Source organism: Echinops telfairi, unplaced genomic scaffold (genome assembly GCF_000313985.2).
Source record: "Echinops telfairi isolate 266 unplaced genomic scaffold, ASM31398v2 ScPeMD7_7459;HRSCAF=8497, whole genome shotgun sequence".
Taxonomy (NCBI): Eukaryota; Metazoa; Chordata; class Mammalia; order Afrosoricida; family Tenrecidae; genus Echinops; species Echinops telfairi.
Window position 1 is genome coordinate 2,558,241 of NW_022111359.1, and position 25,735 is coordinate 2,583,975.

The 25,735-nt window shown below is 46.4% G+C and overlaps 1 protein-coding gene and 1 pseudogene across 1 annotated transcript; one reads left to right on the forward strand and one right to left on the reverse strand.

The window, feature by feature from the left end:
* The first annotated feature begins 3,086 nt into the window (after positions 1 to 3,086).
* LOC123522789 (zinc finger protein 345-like) lies at positions 3,087 to 21,796 on the forward strand. Its single transcript, XM_045300160.1, has 5 exons — positions 3,087 to 3,157; positions 10,020 to 10,241; positions 13,776 to 13,899; positions 14,626 to 14,776; positions 17,743 to 21,796. Exons 2-5 carry the CDS (start codon positions 10,224 to 10,226, stop codon positions 19,892 to 19,894), a joined length of 2,445 nt encoding a protein of 814 aa, XP_045156095.1. The 5' UTR covers positions 3,087 to 3,157; positions 10,020 to 10,223; the 3' UTR covers positions 19,895 to 21,796.
* A 2,026-nt stretch (positions 21,797 to 23,822) lies between these two features.
* Positions 23,823 to 24,965, reverse strand: LOC115873055 (annotated as a pseudogene).
* Positions 24,966 to 25,735: the final 770 nt, after the last annotated feature.

Here is a 25,735-nt window from a genome sequence, read left to right on the forward strand (position 1 = left end):
AAACTCACTGCCATTGAGTCACCTCCGTGAAGCCTCGGGAAGGAACCGGCTCTGCCCACACCTTGACTGCAGGTCTGATTTGTTTGTCCTTTAGTTTGCTATGTGGTCATTTTGACAGAGCAAATGGACTTTAGAGTTTGGGGTTTGAGTTCGAATCCGTCTTTGCCATCATGATTTATCCTCTTGTAAGTTAGGTCTGGGAACGGTTTTGATATAAATATCCACTTATTTTTACTTTTGTTCCTCTATGTTTTTTAAATTTTTATTTCACATATATATGAGGGGTCTTCAAAAAGTTCATGGAAATTTTTTATTGTCTTTTAATTCCATTTTTCTTTGATCTCTTTCAAGCCCTTTGGTAAAAATATACTAAAATCCAGGTAAACTCCCAAACTCAATGCTCTCTGTTATCAGGTTAATAACGACTCCTACAGGACAGAGTAGAACTGCCCCTGTGACTTTCTGAGACTGTAACACTTTACAGGAGTAGAAAGCCTCCTCTTTCTCCCTCAGAGTGGCGGGTGGTTTTGAACTACTCATAGTGAAGTCAGCAGTCCAGTATGCCACGAGGGCTCTTGTCCCAGAAAAAGTAGAAAATTTAATTTTCAAGCGTGATGAAAGGTAAGCCTCTAATGAATTTTTGTCTTATTTTAAAATGTTTTATTGCATGCCTATGTCTATATGTCCATCTCAACCATTTGGAAATGTACAATTCACTGGCTCTAATTGGACATTTAATGAAGAAATGGGAAGGTGGATTGACGCATTTCAATTATGGTGCTGGTGAAGAGTATTGTAAGGACCATGACCTGCCAAAAGAACAAACAAATCTATCTCGGAAGAAGTCCAGCCAGAATGCTATAGAGGCAAGGATGATGAGCCTCCGTCTCTGGTACTGTGGACATGAGTGAGGAGAGACCCATACCTGAACAAGAAATCATGCTTGGTAACGTAGAGAGACATCAACCACAGTAAGACCCGACAGTGGCTGCAACCATGGCCTCAAACATAAGAACAGGGGTGGGAACGGTGCAGGGCCCCGTAGGGTTTCATTCTGTTGGACGAAGGGCTCAGGTGCGTCAGAATGGAGTCAAACCGCAGTCGCAATACGAATAATTCAAACGCATCCATTTTTCTTTGGTCTTCCTTATTCATTGTCGAACCTTTTCATACCTATGAGGCTACTGGAAAATTATCCACCACAAACGGAGGCACATGGTGGTTCCATGGCTGACGAGGGTGTCATTGTCTTCTTACTCTTCTTTTAAGGTTTCTTACAACAAATAAACAACAAACTTTCATCATGAAGTCTGTGTAAGTTTACAAAGCCAATCAAGTGTACATCCAACAGTTCTTAGACACTGGTTTCATCTCATTCATTCAATCCACTCAATGTGCCACCACATCCCATTTTCCCCTGTTTTCTGTATACATTCCTCCTCCCTCAAAATCCCTCTGAAGTTTATCCTTCAATAAATGTGTGCCCTTTTGATCTCACGTGACACTCAACTTGATCGGCTCCATGGGTTAGGAAGCCCGCCCTGTGTCTCCTGCTTTGGCTCTCAGTTCAGTTGTTGCAAACAGTCTGCCACTCAGCCTGCAAGACTCCAGGCCCTCAGCGCTGACACAGATCAGACTGGGTTGGCAGTATGGGCAATAGTCCTAGGGAAAGGACAACAAACCATGACACGGGCAAACTGGAGCCTTAAAACAAACAGTTGACTGGATTTCAATGCAAAGTGACCCAATAGGGCAGGGTGGAACTGCCCTTTCTGAGACTATAGCTCTTTGAGTAGATAACTCATCTTTCTCCCACCAGTGACTGGTGGTTTTGAACTGCTGTCCTTGCAGTTAGCAGCCCAACACTTAACCATTATGCCACCAGGGCTCCCTCAACCATCATAAAGATGTGGAAATATTAAGCAGTAAAAAACATCTTTTTTTTCTCTAAAGAACATGGTAGAAGAATGCTTCAAATCACCACATATCAACTTTTGTTGTACCCTTTGAAACATTCCCCTGAAATATGCATTCAAGAAAATCTGAGATTTTTCTCTAGAGAAAGACAGACTAGAGAACTGTGGCAAGATCAGCAGCCCTGGAGGCATGGTTTCGCTTTGGGGAGCTGACTGCAAGGTCAACAGTTCAAAACCCCCTGGTTTTGCCTGGTGTGTGATCCAAGTGAGTTTTATAAAGGGCAGAAGAAGATTCAGGTTTTGCACAGGCACAGTCGGGGCACTTCTCACCCACCCGCGGAAAACGGAGGAAAGAGGAAAACAGCAACTGGTCAAGGAGCAGCGGGAGAAGGAGCCCAGTGGGCTTCAGATCCGGGCTTTTTAGGCCTCCACCCACTCCCGTTTGGAGGCATGGTTGACGTTTCTGGTTGACCCCATGGCTGAATTAAATTCACCTGGCCCAGATTGGGGCCCACCCCGTGTACCGCCCACCTAGGTGTACTGCCCCTTCCTGGCTCAGAGCCTGAATTTGGAGCATGCCCAGCAGACAACCTGGTCCCAGTTCTGGTTACCTGGTTACCTACCAACTTCTCCAACCCTGTGGTCACCCAAGTGACTTAAACTAACTGCTGATTTTCTTTTCTTTCTCACTTTATTTCACTTTATCTTTATAATTCTGGGAGATAACTAATGGAGATGAGATTAAAATGTCCATAGGACACATGTATCATCTGAAGATCAAAAAGCTGAGGCACTGGGCAAGGTCAGCTGGGGGCTGTCTACTCTTGTATAGAGTTAAAGACCCAGAAAGGGCCGTTCCACCTCATCCTATATATAGGGCCGCTATGAGTGGGACTCCACTCGATGGCCATGGGGTTGGATTCCTTTCGGGAGCAAGATGACAAACACAAGTTGGAACCACGGAATCCCCCGGGCCCGTGTGAGAGCACTCGAGGTTTGTGCACGGGCCCCTTCCGCTGCGACACCGACGGCTCCTCAAACAGGAAGCGGAAGTGTGACCTCTCCGGGCCCTTAGCCGCTGCGTGAGTCGTACGCGCCCGCCGGCGGGGGAGGTCGGTCGTCTCGGTGCGGGCGGTGGGCTTGGTCGACTGGCAGGCCGCCCCCCCACCCCTCCGCTCTTCCGCGCCCCGGAGGAGCCTCGGGACCCCTGCCCCCCGGGGAGACCCCACAGTGCGCTCCAGGTAGGACGGTGTGCGTGAGTGCCCGGCGCCCAGGGCCCCTGCCCCGCGGTCCCCGCTGGGTGCGCTCCCTTCCCCGGGCCGACGCGTAGACCTCACACCACGCACGCGCGCACCCCCACCGCGGCGAGACCACAGCACCCCACAGCGTGTGTGTACTCTGTGCGCCTGTGTCTGAGGTGCTGGACTGTGTAAGTGCCGTGCCATCCCGCTTCATCGCCCCCCCCCACCCCCGGGGTGACATAAAACTAGTGCTCGCTCGCCCCTCCACGCACACACACACCAGGTCCCCTGTATTCGTTGACACCCCCCCAACCATAAAATTAATTTCGTTGCTATTTCATCACTGTCATTTTGTGACTCTTTTGCATCGGGCGACCCCTGTGAAAGGGTCGTTCCGTCCCCAAGGGGGTCACGACCCACAGGTTGAGAACCGCTGCCTTCTGCGCCGCTTCCTAGTCACAAAAGAGCACTCGCAGTAAGTTAGGCATTGTCCCTGTGCTTTCTACACAGTCGTTGCCCTGCAGAAATGAAATACTTCACCTAAGGACAAATACCTGGCAGCTCACCAAACTTACACCTGTTCATATGTAGGTGCCTAGTGCTGATCACCATTCCTCTGCCTAAAATGGCTTTGTTTCCTGTGCTGCATCAGGCGGGAGTTTTGTTGAGTATTGATTGTCAAACAAAAATGAAGATTGTGGTGAGACACAAACCCCCCCTCCTTTAATGGTTATAGGTTGAGACAAATGGAGTTTAAATGCGTGCATTTAAACCAAAAACTAAACTCGCTGCCCTCGAGTGGATTGTGACTCACAGTGACACTACCGGGTAGGGTGGGCCCTGAGAGTTTCCAAGACTTCAACTCTTTAACAGGAGTAGAAAGGCCCTGTCTTGCTCCCCGGGAGCAGCTCATGGTTTCAAACTGTTGACCCTGTGATTGACAGCCCAACACTACTCCATCAGGGCTCCTTAGTGCATGCATATTTATACCAATTTCAAGAGGGAAATATTAATAGGTACCTACTATAAGGACTTTTATTGACTCTAAGGCAGACATTTTTATCATAATTGTGTGAGGTGAGCTGGCCATCCTCATTGGTCTGATACACAGTGAACCCTCATTTATCGCGGTTCATCGGTTCTAGACCCTACCGTGATAAATTAAATTCCGCGAAGTAGGATTCCTTATTTGTAAATCAAATATTTTCGTAGTTAGAGCATAGAGGACATGAAAAAACACCCTTTAGTCACCATTACACTCGTATTACCCAATTTATTAAACGAAAAAGGGAAAATACAGTAAAACATTTTGGACGTTACAATGATCATTTATTATTTATTGTATTATTTATGGCATCAAGCGTGTACAGTATGAGCCAATCAGTGGCAGTAATGACAGAGCATGCGCTGTTACGCAAAAACCGCGATAGAGTGAAGCCGCGGAAGTCGAAACGCGAAGTGGCGAGGGTTCACTGTAAAATGCAATGCTGCATATACCCTGGAACTATACATCTTAAAACATCGAAGGGTCTAAGAACAAAAACGATTGGTATTTTAAATTTCAGAATAGCAAATTTTAGGAAGATGGTCAAACTGGGAGGCATATATAATGCAACTTTGTCATACGCCGTGCAACAGACCCTAGAGCAGCGGTTCTCTGCCTGTGTGTTGCCACCCCTTTTGGGGTCAAAGGACCCTTTCACAGGGGTCGCCTAAGACCATCGGAAAACATATTTTCAGTGGTTTTAGGAACCGAGACACTGCTCTATCCATCTGCTGGCCGGTCCGCCCACATGCAGATACGCCCACATCACCCGCATGCAGATACGCCCACGTATGAGTACTCTGCATGAAGACTGTGACCCATGCTACACCATGCTTCCACCAAGACAACATTCCATTTATTTGTCATTAGAAATAAATATTTCACAATATATAATTACATGTTGTTTTGTGATTAATGATGTTCAATTTGTAATACATTTTGAAAATACATCCTGCGCATCAGATATTTACATGACAATTCATAACAGCAAAATTACAAATTTAACGTCCTATTTGAGAACTCACTAGACATGCAATTGCGACTAGCATAATGTTTACTGATTTTAACTGTTTTCTGTTCGTGTGATTCTTTGTTGGGGAAGCAGCCCTGTGTTATCCTTGTTCCAATAGTGACGAGATGCTTCAGACCTAATTACTTTTTTTTTTTTTTCCTAATTACTTTTAAAAGTCTATTTTCCACAAACGGGTTCCTGAAACGTGATTTTATGCATTGGGTTGCTAAACACAAGGTCAGCAATTTGAAACCCTCTGCTGCTCCTTGGGAGAAAGATGAGGCTTTCTACTCCCATGAAGGGCTGCAGGTCTACCCTGCGCGGTGGGCTTGCTGAGTTGGCCTCGACTCCACGGATGAGCTGCATTTGCTTGTTTGAGGTTGTGAGGTTAGTCCAGCCTATGGTTGGCATTAAGTCTCTGAAATTCCCGTTTTCCTCGCTGTCTCCATACACAAAGCAACCCCCCTGCCATCCAGTCAATGCAGGCCCATCGTGGCCCCAACACAGGGTTTCTGAGGCTGTAGATCTTCACCGGAGCAGACAGCCTCATTGTTTTATTTAAATCATTTTATTAGGGGCTCATACAACTCTTATCACAATCCATACATGCATCAATTGTGTAAAGCACATTTGTACATTCGTTGCCCTCATCCTCAATACATTTGCTCTCCACTTTTGCCCCCCTCCCTCCTCACTTCCCCCTCCCTCATGAACCCTTGATAATTTATAAATTATTATTTTGTCATATCTTACACTGTCTGACATCTCCCTTCACCCACTTTTCTGTTGTCCTTACACTGGTCTAGCCAGGTTTGTAAGGTAGAATTGGGATCATGATAGTGCGGTGGGGCGGAGAGGTGGTGGTGGTGGGGTTAGGAAGCATTTAGGAACTGGAGGAAAGTCGTATGTTTCATCGTTGCTACAATGCGCCCTGACTGGCTCGTCTCCTCCCCTCGACCCTTCCGTAAGGGGATGTCCGGTTGCCTACAGATGGGCTTTGGGTCCCCACTCCGCACTCCCCCTCATTCACAGTGATCTGATTTTTTGTTCTCTGATGCCTGATACCTGATCCCATCGGACACTCGTGATCACACAGGCTGGTGTGCTTCCATGTGGGCTTTGTTGCTTCTCAGCTAGATGGCCGCTTGTTTACCGGCCTCATTATTTTACCTTGGTGAGACTGGTGGGTTTAAACACTTTTCTTATGGTTTAATTCTTTTCAGTTATACTACCAGAGTAAGAAATTAATCGTCTGTTTTTCAAATAGTGTCAATTCTATCATTTTGTGGGGAGGAGCATATATGTAAAACCATTTCCCATTTCAGTAATTTTTACAGATATGTTAACGATAACAATTACTCTTCCCCTGTTGTACAACCACCACCTTTACTGGTTCCCAAGTATTTTCATCACTGAGCAGAAAGTCATTAACCCCTTAATCATGAACTTGCCTTCCATCCGTCCACTCAGTTAACCACTCAGTTAACCACTCGGCAGTGGTTTTGAGTAGCAAATAGTTAGAAAGGTAGAAAGTCCCTTCTTTCTCCTTGGGATCGTAAGGTGGGTTCAAACTGCAGACCACTGATTAGCCACCAGGTCCTTAACCCTTGTGTTGCCAGGGCTAAAAACCAAAACCAAACGCTCTGCCATCAAGTCAGCGCCGACTCATGGCGGTCCTACAGGACAGGAGAACTGTCCCTGTGGGTTTCCGAGGCTGTAACTCTTTATGGAAGTAGAAAGCCCCTGTCTTTCTCCCACAAGAGCGCTGGTGATTTCAGACTGCTGACCTTGTGGTTAGCACCCCGCAGTGTAACCCTCCCTGCCACCAGGGCGCATAGAAAGTCTAAACAGCGGTTCTCAACCTGTGGATCACGACCCCTTTAGGGGTCGAATGGCCCTTTCACAGCAGTTACCCAATTCATAACAGTAGCAAAATTGCAGTTATGAAGTAGCAACAAAAATAATGTTATAGTTGGGTGGGGGGTCACACAACATGAGGAACTGTATTAAAGGGTCATGGCATTAGGAAGGTTGAGAACCAATGGTCTGAAAGTCCTCCCTTTTATGAACTTGAGTTCTTTCTCCTGTGGAGCGGCTGGTGGTTTTGAACTGCTGCTCATTGCGTAATCACTGCACCACCAGGACTCCTGTTGGAGATATACTTAATGAAATCACTTCGAGTCAAACCTTCATTAGAAACCACCCATAGTTCTACTTTAGCGTCGTAAGACTACCTCTCAGATAACACCACAATGTCAACCTACATCTACAGCTCTATTCAGGCCCACCCATCCTCTTCCTTTAGTTTGGAGCTTCGAATAGAACCTTTTTTAGGGAGCATAGTTTGATTGTGCCTGGCCAGGAGGAGACGAACCTCCAGGTTCCGATACCGTCTCCTGGTCCCAGTGGGCTCTGGAACTCAGATTTCTCTCCTCATTCCCCCTGCTATCAGGTCAACTCGACCCGACAGGACAGAACTGCTCCTTCCGTTTCCGAGAGTGCAAATCTTTATGGGACCAGGCAGGCTCACCTCTCTCCCAGGGAGCATCTGTGGTTTCCTGGAAGCACTGACTTTGCTACTGTGGACAAACCACCTAACCCACTATGTTTGGTGCCACTAGGGCTGCTTAGGTCCACCAAAGAGCTGTATTATCTCACCTGAACACATTTACTTGCCTGTCTTTTCCAACCAATAAGTGGCACAGCATCCGTTCCCTCCCAGCGATCACTGCCAGCTTGTCGGTCAGCGTACAGTGGCCCCGACAAGATGGTAGAGCACCCCCCCCCCTTTGGGTTTCTCTGAGACTAAATCTTGATAGGAATCGGCAGCTTCATCTTTCTCTGACGGATCAGTTAGTGGATCCCAGCTGCTCACCTCGTGCTTAACAGCCTAATGCTCAAAGCCCCTGAAAGAAGCTGTCGGGGCTTTTATCACTAGCCCATGTTCTTTGGGCTTCTTGCCAGGACAGAGCAGTATCTGGGAGAGGTAAGTGGAGGGCAGTGAAAAGGAGGAAGGCCCTCAGTGGCTGGCTGGACACTGGCTTCCGCAGTGGGCTTCAGTGTAAGAGCAATGGGCGGTGGCCTCGGCGTGGTGGTCTCGTTCCGTTGTACATTCACTGTGTGTCAGCACCTCACGGCAGCAGCAACCGTTTGTGATGTGTTTAGGGGTCATGGAATTGGCTCCAATTCAGAGTGACCCTGTGTACAACGGGGAGAATCACCGCCCAGTCCTCTGCCACTGTCACTTCCTACACGTGGATCTGTTCTTGCAGCTGCCGTGTCAGCCCTGCAGGTCTTAGACTCTTTGTTCGACCCTCTACGTTACCAAGCACGGTGCCCTTCTCCATGGTGTCGTCTCCCCCGATGCATGCCCATAAAGACATGCCATGACGTCTCTAAATTAGGGGAATAGTCCAAGCTCCTCGGGTCTGCCTGATGTGATGGGCCTCTGCTCCTCTGCGTGTTTCTCTTTATCACCCGAAGGTGTTCTCGCCACCCAGCAGTGAAAGGGATATTAAGTAACGGACACCAAATAAGCTATCGTTCATATGGGGAATAAAATCCAGACGCTTTATGGTTGGTCCATAAGCTCCTACACAGTCCTGCTTATATGTAACTCTCACTCACATTTATGAAATTCTCCCGTTGGATAATCTCCTCCCATGGGCATCGAGTTCCTTTTCAAAGCGGGGAAGCTATTCCATGTCTTTCAGCATCTGTGCGAGGCGTCCCTTTGATTGGAGGGAAGCTTTTCACCGTGGGGATTGGATCGTTCTTATTACACTTCAGGTCTTGCATCAAATGTCTCCTAGGACAGTGCCTTCCTGTCCCCCTCAGCTCCTGTCTGTTTAAATGTGACTGCCATTTCAGTCTGGGGTACATCACATGGATCTTCATGGTGTGGATTACAAGAAGAGACGTGGAATGTCGTCTCTCATTTTGCCGGCTCTGAGGAGCCCTGGGCGTGGGTAGTGGCATTGCATTGGGCTGCGCTCTGCACGGTGGGCAGTTTAAGACCACCTGCAACTCTTTCTGTTCCTGTAAACAGTTACAGTCTCGGAAACCCACAGAGGGTCGCTGTGACTTGACCGTGAGTCTGGGTTTGGGTTTTGGAGTTTGCCTGTGTGATAATCTTTCAGCAAACAAGCTGCGAAGCTCTGCGCTGTGCAGATGGGTGGACGGAAGCGTTCATCCCTCTCTGCTGTGTTGGTTGCTTAAGGTTCTAAATAGTCCGCCAGAGCTGTGATGGCCACTACCCAGATGTTGCTGTTTCGATTGAAATGAATAAAAACTGAAAGACAGAGCTCCGGGGCTGGTCAAGATGAAGGCAGACATGCTCATTGCAGCATCCGCGGGAACCCTACCAACCATGTGATGCAGTGCTATAGATGAAATAAAAATAGTTTTTAAAGGTGCATTTGAAGGGTTTTGACACTATGTCATCAAAAATGAGTGAATGGCCCCTGATGAGTGCATTCAGAAAAGGTGAAAAATATGTGCATCCTGATTAGGGACAGTTACAACTTGAGCATTGCACCTCTCACGCCCTAGGAGAAATCAGGTTCAAGTTCTCCAGTTTGGCAAGCCTTGTTGACTCTCAAGCTGTGGGATAAGTGAATTCCTACGTCTTGTTGGCAGAAAGGAGGGGCCATGTAGCTGCATGAAGGATACAGGTGTGCACCTTGGAGGCACCTTAAGTCCGAGGGCCCTCAGAGTGGAGCATCGCCCTGAACCTGGAGGAAGCTAGAAGCCCGTTCCTCTCACCGTTACTTAGCACTGCCTGCTCCCCTCTTCCTCCATTTCAGGTTCCCAGTGTGGTGCATGGAGAACCAATCCAGTCTAGTCCAGGAGGCTGGGGGCTGGGGCAACCCTTTTGCCCATCCTGAAATAAAAAGGAAGGATTTCGGCTGCTCTGACTTGTCTGTCTCCAGACCGCCTGGTGCTCAACATCCAGCCCCATCCCTCTTCCTGGCGTCGTTTCTTGGGCTTGGAGATAACATTTCCCTTGAATGCTGAGCAAGGAAATGGTGAGTTCTACCAAGGAGTGGGGTCTCTGCTCTTACGTGGGTGAGGCTTGTGTGCCTTGTGGGATCAGCTGTAGACTGGTTCTTCAATGTAGGGGAAATGGCCAAGGAGGCCAAGGAGCCATCCTGGTCCCCGCTCCACAGTCACTGGGCCTTCCATCTATATGTGTGTGAAATTGCCGCAGTTGACCGTCGGGTCACTTTTCTTTTGTGATTCTCAGAGCTGTCACACGAGGCAGTAGCAGCCCCGCCTTGGGCCATGGTGCTCTGTGTGCCAGCATGAGCAACGCCTGAAGGCAGAGCTGCTCTGGCTGTGGATACTGAGATCCTTAAATCTAAGTGCTCCTGGAAGGGTCCTCTGGAAATTGCCCTGCCAATCAGTGGCTCACCAATTGGCTCACCCCAACTTACTGTGACCCTGTCCTGGGATTCTCTACGCTCTATCTAAGTCCATCCGTGTCCCATCTGGCTTAAAAGTTCTCTTGATTTCTCTCAGGCATTAGAATATTTTCTGTACAGTTCTTACACTACAGCCGCCCCCTCTCACTCACTCAGTGTATCCTGGGTTAGAACAGGAAGGTAGCATCTGTCGGGAAAGCCCCTGGCTGTCTATGGGGTCCTGAGTGGTGGTAGGGTCTCCTGCCAGTACTAAGGTTATGAGACTAGGTAGTGAGTACAGCTGAGTCCTGTGTGGGGCCTCCAGATCCATGTTCTGTTTACCCCAGTGTGGAAGGCTTTTTCCCTGACGTGTTCCTGTGTGCGGACCCCATGGGTCCCCAACACAGGACCTTGTGCACTCACCTATGCACAGAGCTGGGATTAATCCCTAAGATTTTTTAACGTTCTCTATAGTCTCGAATTAAAATCTGAAATAAAAGCATTCTTTTCTGTTAGAGTAGCTCAGCTTCTGAGTCAGGTGTATTTGCATTTTTTTGGTTTACTGTTTCCACTGGAAGAAAATTTCTACGTTAGTTGGCATGCTTCTACTGATAATTGTTCGAGTGAATGAATATGTATGTCTCAAGAGTAGAGCATGTGTAGCTTAATGAATAAAATATTGCTCTAAATCTTTCTTACATCCCGTGGAAGTCTTAAAAATGCTTTAACGTTTTAGAAAGTGTCCTGGTAGCCTAGTGGGCTAAGCATTGAGTCTGAAGTTCCTACCAGCCAGTCACTCTGAGAGAGAGAGGCAAGGCTGCCTGCTCTGTCTAGATTTAAAAGTCTCAAGAACCGAAAGGGGCGGCCTTATTTGGTCTATAAGGTTGCTGGTTCCAAATGATGACATTAAGTATTACTACATTTTAGAGACAGTCTCCTGCTGAGGTAATACGGCTATGCAGACTCTGATATCCCTGGTTACTCTGTTTAGAGAGAAGGATCTAATTTTATATTTTTGTGGTTTCTACAAGGCCATTGGATTGTTTAATAACAGCTGGAGTCCTCAAGGATTACATCTTACATGGTTCTGTTATTATGGACATGAATTGTTAGTAAAAACACTTAAAGTCTTATCTGGTGTATATCCTACTGAAGATTTCAGTATAACCCCCAGCCCTCGAGTCGATTTCCTTGCAGTAACACCATAGGCAAAGTAGATTTCCAGAGGGTTTCTGAGGTGGTACATCTTAACTGCCTCATTTGCCTCTCCTAGTGACTGGTGGGTTCAAACTGCCAACCTTTTGGTGAACAGGCTAATGCTTAACCCACTGTGCCCTCTGGGCTCCTAAAAATAACCCTCTGTTGCTGAGTACTGTGAACACGTTCCTCCTGCGAGGGCCCTCCAAGCGTGGAAGCAGTTGTTGCCGCCCGGGTCCGGCCAGCTCAGTCAGGGCCTCCCTTTGCGCTGATTTGCTACCGAACACGATGCCCATAAACAACTGCATTTTGGTCCATGTGTAGACTTTTCATAAGCACAGTGAAGTGTTCTAGAATTACCATTCTGCTCAAGATTATTTATATTTTGTTACATTATTTGTAAAGTCAAATGCCTTTTTATAATCAATAAAACAGAAGTAAGTATCTCTCTGGGCTTTCAGCCATGATCCATCTGACAAAGATGCCCTCATGCCAACTCCTTCTGAATCTGGCTTGAATTTCTGGCAGCTCCCTGTTAATGTACTGCTGCAACAGGTGTTGAATAGTTTTCAGCAAAACACTACTTGCATATTCCATAAGTGATATTCCTTGATAGTTCCACATGCTGTTGGGTCATGCTCCTTTGGAATGGGTACAGTGCACCACTCCAGTAATTTGGCTTGGTAGTTATACTCCAGATTCCTTGACATGGGCTTCTGAGTGCTTCCAGTACCTCATCAGCTTATTGAAAAATTTCAGGTAGTAATCCGCCAGTCAATTCCTGGAGCCTTGTTCTTTGCTAAAGCCTACAGTGAGGCTTAGACTTGTTATTTTCGGTTTCATTCGTTCTTGATCATCTGTGCCCTTGTGAAGTGGTTGAAGTGTGCCAAGTATTTCTGGGTACAGTAACTTGTGTTCCTCCCACCACCATCATCTGTTTATGCTTCGTTCAATATTTGGGGCATTGAATCTTTCTATATTGTAATGTTTCGTTCCGTTCCTTCAGATTGATACATTCTGAGCATCTTCTTCCTTCTCCGGGTCTTTGCACAGTATGTTGGAATTAAAAGACAAGGTGTGAACATAGTGAAGGGATGAGATTTGAGGGCTGTACCCCAGAACATAGTTTCCCAAACTTGCTTAACTTAGCACTCCCTTTTTAGAAGAAAAAAATGGTTTTTACTCAAATGTCCTCCTGGCAATTAAAATCTATTATGCTGTAGCCAATAGAGCAGAATAAAGTGTAGATATCTTTTTACACTATCACCCACTTTGGGAAGCACTGCCATACATTATTCCTCTATAGAGCACAGAACCCTGTGATAATTCAGTGAGACCTTGGAACCTACCTCGGCCTGTAGACCTCACACTGTTCTCCTTTTCTTTTTTTCTGTTGAAAAAGTTTATATTTAGCATTGGCCAGTTGGACTCAGTTTAGATGATTCCAATTTTGTTCAGACCATCTTCTAAAGTGTCGTAGAAGCCAGTCAAACTTATGCCTTCTTGCTGTCAGACCTGAAGTAGGTATTGATCTTGGCTATGTCAATGTCATGAAGCTTTTTCACGGCCTGTTTGGTACTTGTTGGCCCTAGCATCCACCGTGAAAACAAGTATGTTATCTTCGATCTTCGTCATGGCAGACTCTGTTCAAGGGGAACTTGATGTTGGCCTAATGGTCCAGCATGTTTCTCCAGGGGGCACTCTATCAGGGGCCTTTGGACTGCCTTCTTTGCCTCAGGGTCGTGGGCCACCGGAAAGTGGGAGACTTGTGGATATTTTTTGTGTGGACTCCTTTCACCATGCCTTTTTGGCCTTTAATGCCTTGGCTTTGGCTTTGGTCTTGGGAGGGGCAGGGGCTTCCTTCTCTGCCTTCAGCGCCATCTTTGTAAAACAGCACACTTGGATCTTGTACACATTGACATACATGATTCTTTGCAGCTCAAAATGTGTGTCATATTTTAGGACTCAATGGTACTTGAGGATGTAGCAGTGATATTCAGCCAGGAAGAGTGGGCGTTGCTGGATCTTGCTCAGAGGAAACTCTACAGAGAAGTGATGGAGGAAACCTTCAGCAGCCTGTCAGTAGGTAAGAATGCCGCCGCCGGCGCCGCCGCCTCCTCCTCCTCCTCCTCCCTCTCTTCTTCGGGATGAACGTGCCACGATCCCGGCTGGAGAATGCATGCTTTACTAAAACAGGCTAAAACTCTTCAGTCCGTGTAGCTCACATATCCCACCTTTCCCATGAACATAAAACTCTATTAAAAAGGAAGTTTTCATTTGTCTGATAAGTAAAAGTCCTCAGACTCTTAAAGTATTATAATTGTCATTGTTGGCTTCAGTTTGTCAAGTTAGGGTACTGACAGATTTGTGGTGTAGTAACCTGTAAAAGTGTGGCTGTGTTGAGTACAAGATAAAATGTTCGGGGACAGGTGATTCACCCTTATCCACGGGTGGAGGTAATTTGCTGGAGAGCACATTGCTGGTTCAGTGATGTGCAAAGGTTCATTGCACTGTATCTTCATTCCGTTTTCCACAAGCTTCAGACTTTTTATATTTTTCCTTGTTGTATGTTCCATCTCTTCTTAGCTCTCCTGATTTCACTTTATATATTTCACTGTTACGTACAATCATCATAGACTTATTTCCTAGTAAATTACTTTTTTAACCATTATCAAAGGGTTGAAATAGTAAATTTGTCTAATCTTTCATTGTGCATAGAAACCTTCATTCTCCTAATGATTGCTTTCATTTTTTTTTTTTTTTTTTTTTTTTTGTTTTATATTGTGAACCTCAACTTAAATGATGGGATCAGTCTCTGGAAACCCTAATGTTGAAGCAAAGCCATTCGGTGAACATATAATGGTGCGCTTTATGCAGGCTGACAGCTGGTCCTCCCAGCTAAGAGGAATATCTGAATCACACTGCAATAAAGATCAGCATATAAACCAAAGAAAGCCTTTGAGGTAAGTGTACCCATACAAGTGTAAAATAGTGCCTCAGCAGAAAGTTCTAAGGCATCATAACGTCATTTATATGTATATGCACACATATACATACACGTGTATATATGTACACACACATGCATGCATACATACTTGGTGATGTAGGAGTGTGGGGGGAAAGGCCAGCCCCCCACGACTAATTGTGGGTTCGAGAGGCGCAATTGTACTGTTGAGATATATAAATATAATAGTCACAGAGCATGAGAGATGGAAGAGAGATTGAAATAATGGAGTCAGACATATTTCATGGTAGCATGCTCACCTCAGCCCTGCTTGGTGGTCCATGCTGAGAGAGGGGGAGGGGGAGGACAAGGGGAAAGGGAACAGGGGAGCGAGGACGGGGGTGGGGGGTGGAGGGGAGAGGGCGCCCATGAGAGGCCAAGACGGGGAGCCCGAGAGAGCTCTTTATTTCTAACCCAGGCCTATATACCTTTGGGGGAGCATGCAAGCCCCATAATTACAGGTAAAGACATATGTCACAGGAAGGGGTTGCACTGTAGGTTATACAGCCATGAGAGAGGGACAGTCTAGGGATATACACTCAATAGGAAGAGGCAGTAATGGGGGTACACATGTGACAAGAAGGGCGGATCCTAGATTCAGGATGGCAGCCTAACTTTGGATGTCACTGAACTGGTTTGACCTGTTCTCTGGATCTCCATAGAAACCATTATCAGTAGGGTGTAAACCCCACCTACAGGGACCGGACAAATGGTCTCAAGCCTTTAGGGAGAAGTAGCCCATTGTCCTTAACAGCAAGGAGTAAACTTCACCTGTGGTGGGCCCAGACTGACTGCCTTCAGGGAGGTAACTTGACAATCATTTATCATTAGCTGCAAGCAGTGTCCTAAGTCTAACATATATTTGGGGGAGACAACTTGGGAGAAATCTTTGTTTCCCACATGGGAGTTTAGTGAGAAGTGTAAAAAATTCAGTGAAATGGATTGAAACAGTGGCTGAAATAATAGGCTCAAAGATAGCGATGGTTGTGGATATTGCATAGACCAGGAAGTGCTTCATTTTTTGTATGGAAGGTTGTTACGAGAAACCCTGGAAGCAGTGGGTTTATGTATTTGCCAGCTGTGACTGAATCAACTCGGTGGCAGTGTGTTTGGGCGTAGGGTTGTTGAAGGTCAGATCCAATGTGATGGTGCCAAACAACTTGTATCTGAGGAGACAAGCAGCATGGTCTTTGATGTGGAGAACCTTCATTCCAGTTGGAACCTTGTGCGTCCGCATCCTGAAGCAAAGTCAAATCAGGATGGGCCGTCCATAAAGTTAGCAGCAATGTGCACCAGTTCACAGGCTCAAAAACCTTATGTTCATCCAGTTGTGCTCTGGGCAACTCAATGAGGGCCGTCTTGCTTAGCCTCCTCACCATCGGCCACTTCACCTTTTGCCCACGGGCCCTGTCACAAATTCTCAGCAACCTTATCCCTCTTAAGCTAGGTGATGCCACAGGCTTGATTCTGCATAACTCTTTAAAACTTCAGGCCAGGCAGACCGCTCTAGTCTTCTCTAGTATTTGTGAATCAGGTCATGGATATCAGTGCCCAGACTCTAGTCATCTCTCTATTGCTGCTTTTATCCCACTTCCATTGAATAAGTGGATCCAGATGGAGCCACAGGCTGCCTACAGACTTCCTTTAACATTCAGTCCTAAATAGGAGAATTTCTTAATGGCTCTAGATTTTTCCAGCTTTAGGTGCAAACCCCTAGTTCAACATTCAAAAGGGCCAAAATGTTTTTCTTCTTCATTCTGCTAACAGCTCCTTATGCAAGTGTTTTTGAAGGCAAATGCACTGACACCCAAGGCACTGGGTGGGGGTTATCTTTTCAGAGTCTTCTTTTGTAGTCTTGTTCTATACCCATTTAAAGATCTAATTTAATGGTTGATGGCAGTTGGTTTACAATCTCTTTATTTTCATACTTCCCAATAATCATTTCTACCAAATTATATCAAAAACAGTAGTTAGAAGAAATCAATATCATTCTAGTACAGCCAGATCCTAAACACATTCTTGAAAGTCAAACTCAATCCTTATCTAAATAACCCCATTTATATGCAATATGGCCTTAAACCTCTGGTCACATCAAGCCAGGACCAGGCCATTGGTCAGCCATTTTGACTAGGCAGCATGGTCTCTGCCTCGGAGAGCTTCAAGGGCTATTTCACCCCCTGAGCTCAAATTTATATTTCTCACATTCATTTTCACCATTTCAGACCAGATTAGCCAGAGACAACTAGTGGGAATCAAAAGCTTCACTTCCCATGTCTTTTCCAGAAAACAATCAAGTAAAGAGTGTGGCCACATCTGATGTCCAGCTAGCCAGGAAAATAACTACCATAGGACAGAAGTCAAGCATCCACTCTCCATCTTCATGATTTGTTTCTCTAGTTCCGTACCCCCAAAGAACCATAATGTATTAGGCCAGGTTGACTACAGAAACAATTCCAGAGACACTATTATAAGGGAGAGCTTGATATCAAGAAATAATTATACATCAAGCAAACATCCCAGCCCAATCCAGATCAAGTCTATAAATCCAATTCTCCATAAGCTCCATTTTAGACTCACGCAGCTGCATGCAATGATGCAAAATTCAGCAAGGTCACAGGCCAATGGGTGCGAATTTGTTTATCCAGTGGTAGTGGGCGCATCTCCAGAGTTTGGGCGGAACTCCACCTGGCAACGCCACAGGAAGGTGGAGACGAAAGAGAGAGAGAGGTTCCCAGGACCCTCCTTATGAGAAGTCCACACCCACAGGGAGGCATCATCAGTCTGTGGCCTGATTGACAGGCTGAACTTTATCAAGTAGACATGAAATTAACTACCACAGTAAGGCACTGTGCTCATTTAATGTATTTGGTAAAGGAAAATGGGTAAATAATTAACTTCTAACAGCATCTTACCTGTTTTTAACAGAAGTCATTCAATAAAAAACCACTATAAACATAATGAAGGCAATGATTGTGGGGAAAACTTCAGCCAGATCCCAAACCTTACTGTACTAAAACGAAATCCTCCAGAAGTGAATCCTTTTGAATGCTGTGAGACTGGAAAAGCCTCCATGGATCACTTATCACAAAAGAATCACAGTAAATCTAACATTGGATGCAGTATTTCTCAGTATAAGGAATATGGAGAAGCCTTCAGTTGTTCGGCTGCCCTGTCCAGCCCTGGAAGAATTCCTAATGGAATACAATTCCCTATTTGTAAGGCATATGGGAAGGACTTCCTTTGCAGCCCGAAACTTAAGAATCCTGTGCTCTCACTTAACAGTGTGAAACTGTATGAATGTAGCAAATGTGGGAAATGTTTCTGTACTTCTTCATCCTTTTGGAAACATGTCAGAACTTATACCCATGAAGGTGGTAAAATCTATATTCCTTATGAACTTAAGGAATGTGGGAAAGCCTTCAGTGATTTCACTTCTCCAACTCAACAGGTGGAAAACAGCAGTGGAAACAAGCCTTCTGAGTATGAGGAATGTGCCTCATCCCTTACTCTGCAGATTAGAACTGACAGGGCAGAGAGGGCTTTTGAATGTGGTCGTTGTGGGAAAACCTTTAGACGAGTCGCAAACCTAAATAGACATATTAGAACTCACACTGGAGCTAGGCCTTATAAATGTAAGAAATGTTTAAAGACTTTTAGTCGAGCTTCAAATTTGGCTGCACATATAAGAAATCACAGTGAGAGAACTTATGAATGTAAGCACTGTGGGAAAGCCTTTACACGGGGAACGAGTCTCACTAGTCATATAAGGATTCACAGTGGAGAGAGGCCCTATGAATGTAAGCAATGTGGCAAAGCCTTTACACAAAGCCAAGGTCTCACTAGTCATATAAGTATTCACAGTGGAGAGAGACCCTATGAATGTGAGGAATGTGGGAAAGCCTTTCGGCGAGCCTCAAATCTAGCCGCACATAAACGGATTCACAGTGGTGAGAGACCTTATGAATGTAAGCTCTGTGGGAAAACCTTTACACGGGGAACAGGTCTCACTAGTCATATAAGGATTCACAGTGGAGAGAGGCCCTATGAATGTAAAGAATGTGGCAAAGTCTTTACACATAGCCAAGGTCTCACCAGTCATGTAAGGATTCACAGTGGAGAGAGGCCATATGAATGTAAGGAATGTGGGAAAGCCTTTCGCCGAGCCTCTAATCTGGCTGCACACAGAAGGATTCATAATGGAGTGAGGCCCTATGAATGTAAGGGATGTGGGAGAACCTTCAGTGATTTCCCATCCCTAACACAACATATAAGAAATAACAGTGAAAGCAAACGTTCTGAATATGAGGAATGTGCCGCATCCCATACTCTACTTATTAGTTCAGAGAGGGCTTTGGAATGTGATCCGTGTAGGAAGGCCTTTAGACATACCTTGAACCTCAATAGACACAATAGAACTGGAGCGAGGTCTTATGAATGTAAGCACTGTGGGAAAGCCTTTACACGGGGCACAGGTCTCACTAGTCATAAAAGGATTCACAGTGGGGAGAGGCCCTATGAATGTACAGATTGTGGGAAAACATTTACACGGAGCACAACACTCACTGTACATAAAAGGATTCACAGTGGAGAGAGGCCCTATAAATGTAAGGAATGTGGGAAAGCGTTTACCCATAGAACAGGTCTTACTAGTCATGTAAGGATTCACAGTGCAGAGAGGCCCTATGAATGTAAGGAATGTGGGAAGGGCTTCCGTCAAGCCTCAAATCTGACTGCACATATAAGAATTCACAGTGGTGAGAGGCCTTATAAATGTAAGCACTGCGGGAAAGCTTTTACACAAATCACGGCTCTCACTAATCATATAAGAATTCACAGTGGAGAGAGGCCCTATGAATGTAAGGAATGTGGGAAAGCCTTTCGCCGAGCCTCCATTCTGGCTGAACATAGAAGGATTCACAGTGGTGAACGACCTTATGAATGTCAGCACTGCAGGAAAGGCTTTATACAGAGCACAGCTCTCACGCGTCACCTGAGGGTTCACAGCGGAGAGGGGCTCTATGAATGCAAGCACAGGGGAGAGCCTTTAGGTATTCCTCACATCTCATCGAACATGTAAGTACTCACAGTTGAGAGAAGCCTTATGAATTTAAGCAATATGGTGATACCTGTAGTCAAGCTTTAACTTTGATTATACGTGTAAGAATTCACAGGGTGGAAATACTGAGTGTAAGCTACATGGGAACGCCTTCAGTCTGGCCTCACCTCGTAATAAGACGTCAGATGATTACATGGGAGAAAGGTTATATAAACGTAAGGAATGTGCAAAAGCCTTTTTTAATTCCTTAGCACTCACTGCATACAGAGTACTTCACAGGGGTGATGAGCCTTAGTGATTAATCAGCCCTGACCAGACGTAAGCACTCATGGTGAAAAGAGTCCTTCTAATGTAAGGAATAAGTTCATCAAAACATATTAAACATATAAGCATTCACAGTTATGTCCATTCTTACAGTAATGTGGAAATCCTTAACTTTTTCCTTTCTTACCTTGGAAAAGAAGAACTTAGAGTGGAAAGGTTGCTCTGTCTCAAAAATAGAATGTTTTATCTGTACAGTGATGATATCAAACAGTACATTTGTGAAGTTGTGTGGTAAAGGAACAAGTTTTGTCAGTGTTGACAGCAGTAACTGAAAGAAAGGATCCTGTGTGCCTTTGGAAGAAATGCCAGTTTCATTACAACAGAGGGGTTTTTCTACTTGCTTTGTTATTGCTCAGCCCAAGCTCCATTTTACTTCTTTTTAAATCTTTAGCTTTTACACATAAGATTGTAGATAATACTTTGAACAAATAATTTATATTCTTTTAATGTTGTTTTGTTTGTTTTTTTTGCTATTATGTAAAATGAAATAAATTCCTATTTTGGGGGGGTTGGTCTGTTTTTTCTTTTCATATTGTATAGTTAACTATTCTATCCGTTATAATCGGTAAGTTTCTCATAGGTTGATACTTTGGAGTTATACAGATTATTTTCTATAATACCAATACCTCTTCTGTGCCCAACGTGGCATAAAACTGAAAACGGCAATTTATTGGATATCCTTGGATAACAGCAAGACTGACTCGAATCTCCATGCTGTTTAAAGTGTGGTAGGGACTCGTAGCTGTAGCCAACAAATTTATCTGTTTCTGGACTCCAGGCCTCCAGGGCCACACTAGCAGGTGTTACATAAAGTGAATTAGCAAGGAGAAGTTCACTAGTGGCAAGTAAAAGCATACCTATATTTGGGCTTGCAAAACCTGGTTTACCTATAGTTCATACTTTGGTTCTTAAAAATCTCAAGTCCCCAAGTCAAGGTTTTAAGAAATTACCCAGTGACTGCATACTGCAGCTGGAGTCACCGACTGCAGCAGTGTTTCTGGTAAACAGCAACAGGAACCCATCCATATACCAAGGAAAGGATTGGCAAAAGACCTTTTTGGGTAGCGGCTAGAAGGAAAACCGGGCAGCAAAACCCACCAACCATCTTGTGTATCCAGACACTGCTTCTCCATGTGGCCTAACAAGTCATGAAGAGTGTAGTGATGATAGTTTTGTGTAGAGAGCTCATTCAGTCCACAAGGGATGTCCCAGCTTCCACAGCTGTCAGGGTGACTAGAGCCATCCAGATCTCTAGGGGCGTTCCTCTTCTGGGTTAATAGCTGCCAGCAAGCTTTCCCTGCTGGCATTCCGGGCTTGTTAGTCAAAATGGTGACAGTTTTCAATTGTCATGGGCCTTCTGCAGAGCCAAGAAAAGGAACAGAAGCTGCCCTAAGGTAATTAATGTCAGTAGAAATCCCTGGGCTTGATTTGTGTCATTTAACCCCTTCTGTCTACTTATTTTGCAGTGAAAGATTCACCAGCCTTATTACTAACTTATGAATAAATTGGGTCTTCAAAGGTTTTTAAGAAAATGTATACTATGTGGAAACACGTGAATTTTACATTTATATGGTACCACAATAAACTCACTCACTTTGGCAATGTGTCCTACCTAGTTGGCACATGGGAAATATATGAGCTCTCAAAGAACTTAATCAGAGGAATATGAATTCTAAAATTGAAGAAAGAATAAGTATCAAATGTATAGTGAATAATGGGTGGATGAATGATAACAGAATGAAACATTGCCCAGATGCGTGCCATGCTCCCAGTTATTCTTATGTTTGAATGCATTGAGCCCACATTGAGAAAGCCACGTTATAGACATCTCAGTTTGTTCATAATTGACTGAGAAAGTTCGGCAAACTTTATGCTCCATGGATGCAAAAGGTGTTGTGCCCAAATCAGCTGTGGGCAAGAGCAGAGATTTCAATGGAAATGTGAAACAATGGAAACATGGTTGGAAGCATTTATTCAAAGAACTGTAACAGAAGATAAAAGGCTGCTGTGCCGGTACAATTCTGAAAACAAAATGCATTCCAAGCAATGACTACCAAGATTATTAGTTCGGTAAAAGCAAAAATTTTCCTTCATGTGATACGGTGATATTGTTCCATAATTCCCACACTCCACTCATCGCTCTATCTGGTGTGGACACAAGTAGGGATTTCTCGGTTGGTTGTCTTTCTGATGTGTGGACCAGGGATGTGTGAGTGTTGACACATTTCCCTTGGTATTCTGCCACTGCCTGTACTGTGACTCATGCCTTCAGTGCCGCTTAGGTTTTACCCATCAGTGCCAATGGTCCTTGATCACACGCCCACTCTCGGAGTGGCTGAACACTGAGCAGTTCTTTTTGGTACAGTGTTCTGTCCTCTTGATGCTTCGCATCATAGAATATTTGGCCCACAGAATCCTTGGAAATTGCAACTCACTTGAAATTTTTCTTTCAGCTTGAGATGTGCTGAGTGTTTTTTTTTTTTTTTTCAAGGCATTTTATTAATCCAACCATACAAAACACTCCCCCACTCCTGTCACCCAACTTTCTTCCAGGAAGTAGTGGAGGGAGAGAGCAAAGAGCCACCCCAAGACCTACTCCTTCTACAAAAAGGAGAGGGGTGGAGACAACACAAAAGTATCAACAGATAAAGGGGCAAATAAACACAAGACAAATTTAGGCCACAGGGAGTTGTGAGGCTGCTGGGTCCCATCACATACACCGTGGCTAGCCTGTGAGGGAGGGAGACACAGGGGCCTTTGCCACCACACCTTGTGCTTAGGGACCACATTCCTGCCTGCCCTCCCCCACCCCAGTAGGAATGGAATGGGCAGAACTGTGGGATGAACAGCTCAGCCCCTGGGCTCCTCTCTGCAGCCAGTATTTTAAGAAGCAAACAGCCCACAACTGAGCATCGGCTGAGAGGACCAAGAACTGGGTGACTACACCCAAGACATGAAAACCGCCAGGGCCAGGAGCAGCAGAGAACATCCGGGCTCTGGTATGACGACTTTTAGTATGACGACAGCAAGGCGCCTGCCAGGGTCCAGACCACATATCCCACTATTTTGGGTAAAAAACAAAACCACCTGGTCATTAGGAGAAATGTAGTGACTTTTGTATGAGGCTGTTTAGGTCCTGTCAGCATCTCTTACTACTGTCTGGAAGCCTCAAATCACCAAGAACTCTCCTGCTCCTTTGTCTCTGCGGGAAGTCCCATTTTTGCCCTAGCGCCTTCTCAAAGCCCTTAAGAACTATTGGGATGAAGAGGCTGCAGCTCTTCCGCCCAAAAACTAAGATATCAAAAACTCAGGCTGGCACTGTGGCATTAAGGTACAGGCACAGGTGTCGGGGCTTCCAACAGGTCTCCTCTGGCCGCCACAGCCTTAGGCCTCTGGAGACAGCCACCAAGAGATGGCTCTGAACCACAAGACTTTGACTCCTGGGACCTCAGTAAATCGCAGCCACCAAGTTACTGGAAAAGTCAGCGATCCGGCCCTCTTCGACCTGCCCATCTCAAAACCTTTGCTGCCGTGGGAATGGGGAGCCACTGGAAACGGACGTAGAGCCAGACCCAGAAACGAGCACCCCAGAAGGGCAGGGAGGGACGTGCGCACTTCCCCAGGGTCACCACCACGGCCTCAGCCACCAGCTGCCCCATGCAGTCTGGGATGTAGACGGACTGACTCTGGTCTTGAGACAGGCCTCCACGGTGAGAAGCCTGTAGGCATTCACAGTCATGCCCATGCCCTTGCAGTGGCACCTGGTCGTTGTAACCTCACTGCTACAGGCACCACGGTGATACACCAGGCCTGGGACCCTGAACCCCCGGCATGCTTTGTCAGCAGGTGCCAAGCTATTGACATCCACCTTGCCCCCACCTGCTGCTGTTTGGGGTGAAACTGGGTTGATTCCCATTCACAGCAGCAGCCAGGGAGCCCAAGTGGGGCTCCTGGGGAAAAGCAGTGGGTTTAAGGGCTTTCCCCCCATCACCACCTGGGCCAGGGAAGAGGCTGTGTTAGGGGACGGGCTGGGAAGCCCCTGACCAGGTCTTTGGAGAAGAAAGGGGCCAAACGGTGCACCTGGCTGGGCAAAGCGCTGGGGGAAGGGTGGGGAGAGACCGGCTGCCCCATGGTGGGGGAGATCTTGGGGCCCAATCCCCCCACTGGGCATATTGAAAGCAGGGCCCAAAAGGCAGGTAGGGAAAGGGGCAGCTGCCGGCGGAGAGGCTGGGGACTCCCTCCACTCCCAGCGCCATAGCCTGGGGGTACCTGGCCAACCATACCCCCCCCCCCCAAGTACTCGGAAGCCCCCAAAGGGCACAGGGCTGCTAGGAAAGGAGGGCTGCAGCTCCCACTTTAGGAACTCCATCAGACTTGAGTACGCAGGGTCCCGAGTCCTCGGCTTCCTTCCTACTCCGGGCTCTTCCGCTGCAGACCGGCTTCCTCGCGGGGTGGGGGGGGTGGGGGCCTGAGGGCAGGGAGTGGGGGACCCAGGTTCGCGAAGGCGGCGGGTGGGAGCGCCCTAGGGCGGCAACTTCGCCCGGCCGGGAAGTGCGGGGGCGGGACGGCTGCGGCCACCGGAACCGGAAGTCGGCTGGGCCCCGCGGAGCGGGGGGCGACTCTGCCCGCCTTTCCTACCCCCCGACTGCTGGGCGAGGGGGACGGGTTTCACCCCCAGGACTGGGCCGCGCGGTGACGCGCTCGCCCGAGCGTGCGCACTGGCCGTCGTGCTGTATAACCTGGCCTTGCCGTCCAGCTTTGAAGCCATCGCCACCGGGGTCCCCAAACCTTAAAGGGGGGGCCAGTTCACTGTCCCTCAGACCCGTTGGAGGGCCGGACTATAGTTTAAAAAAAACTATGAACAGCTTCCTATGCACACTGCGCATATCTTATTTTGAAGTAAAAAACAAACGGGGCAAAAACACTCCTCGGACCGCAGTTTGAGGACGCCTGCAACTTTCAGAGCCCCACTGACATCCAGTGTGTCCTTTCTTCCCGGTCTGTCTAGTCATCTTGTGTGGTCCACCACTATTCAGAAAGCTCCGGAGGTACGTTTTCGGAAGTGGATCACCTGTTCTTTGTACTCTGTTCCTCTTCGTCAGACTCCACTGAAACCCGTGGATGACCTTGTTGGTGTTTTGAATAATGTTGGCATCACCTCCAGCATCAAAGCCACGTACAAGCCACCACAGTACCACCAACTGACAGACGTGGGGAGAAATACCATATGCCCCAGCAATCTCTCCGCTTTCTAGAAACCTGAGAGAAATAAAGGCACACGGATATGTCCACAGCCACGTTCACCATCCACCTTGATTTATACCCAGCCATGTTCAGCAATGCACATCCACAGAGATCCGAGATGTAAACCTACTAAGTGGCCATCGATGGAAGAAAGGATAAACAAACTTTGGTACATACTGTGTAGCTTTAAAGAATAACGTCAGGAACCAGTCAGGGTGCGATGTAGCAACGATGAGAAATACTACTTTCCTCTAGTTCCTAAATGTTTCCTCCCCGCTCCCACTACCATGACTC

What these genes read in the sequence shown, in the direction of transcription:
- LOC123522789 (XM_045300160.1), top strand. An exon ending in CTTCAGCAGCCTGTCAGTAG is followed by an intron (nt 13,900 to 14,625) that starts GTAAGAATGCCG and finishes TGATGGGATCAG; the next exon opens with TCTCTGGAAACCCTAATGTT. An exon ending in AACCAAAGAAAGCCTTTGAG is followed by an intron (nt 14,777 to 17,742) that starts GTAAGTGTACCC and finishes TGTTTTTAACAG; the next exon opens with AAGTCATTCAATAAAAAACC.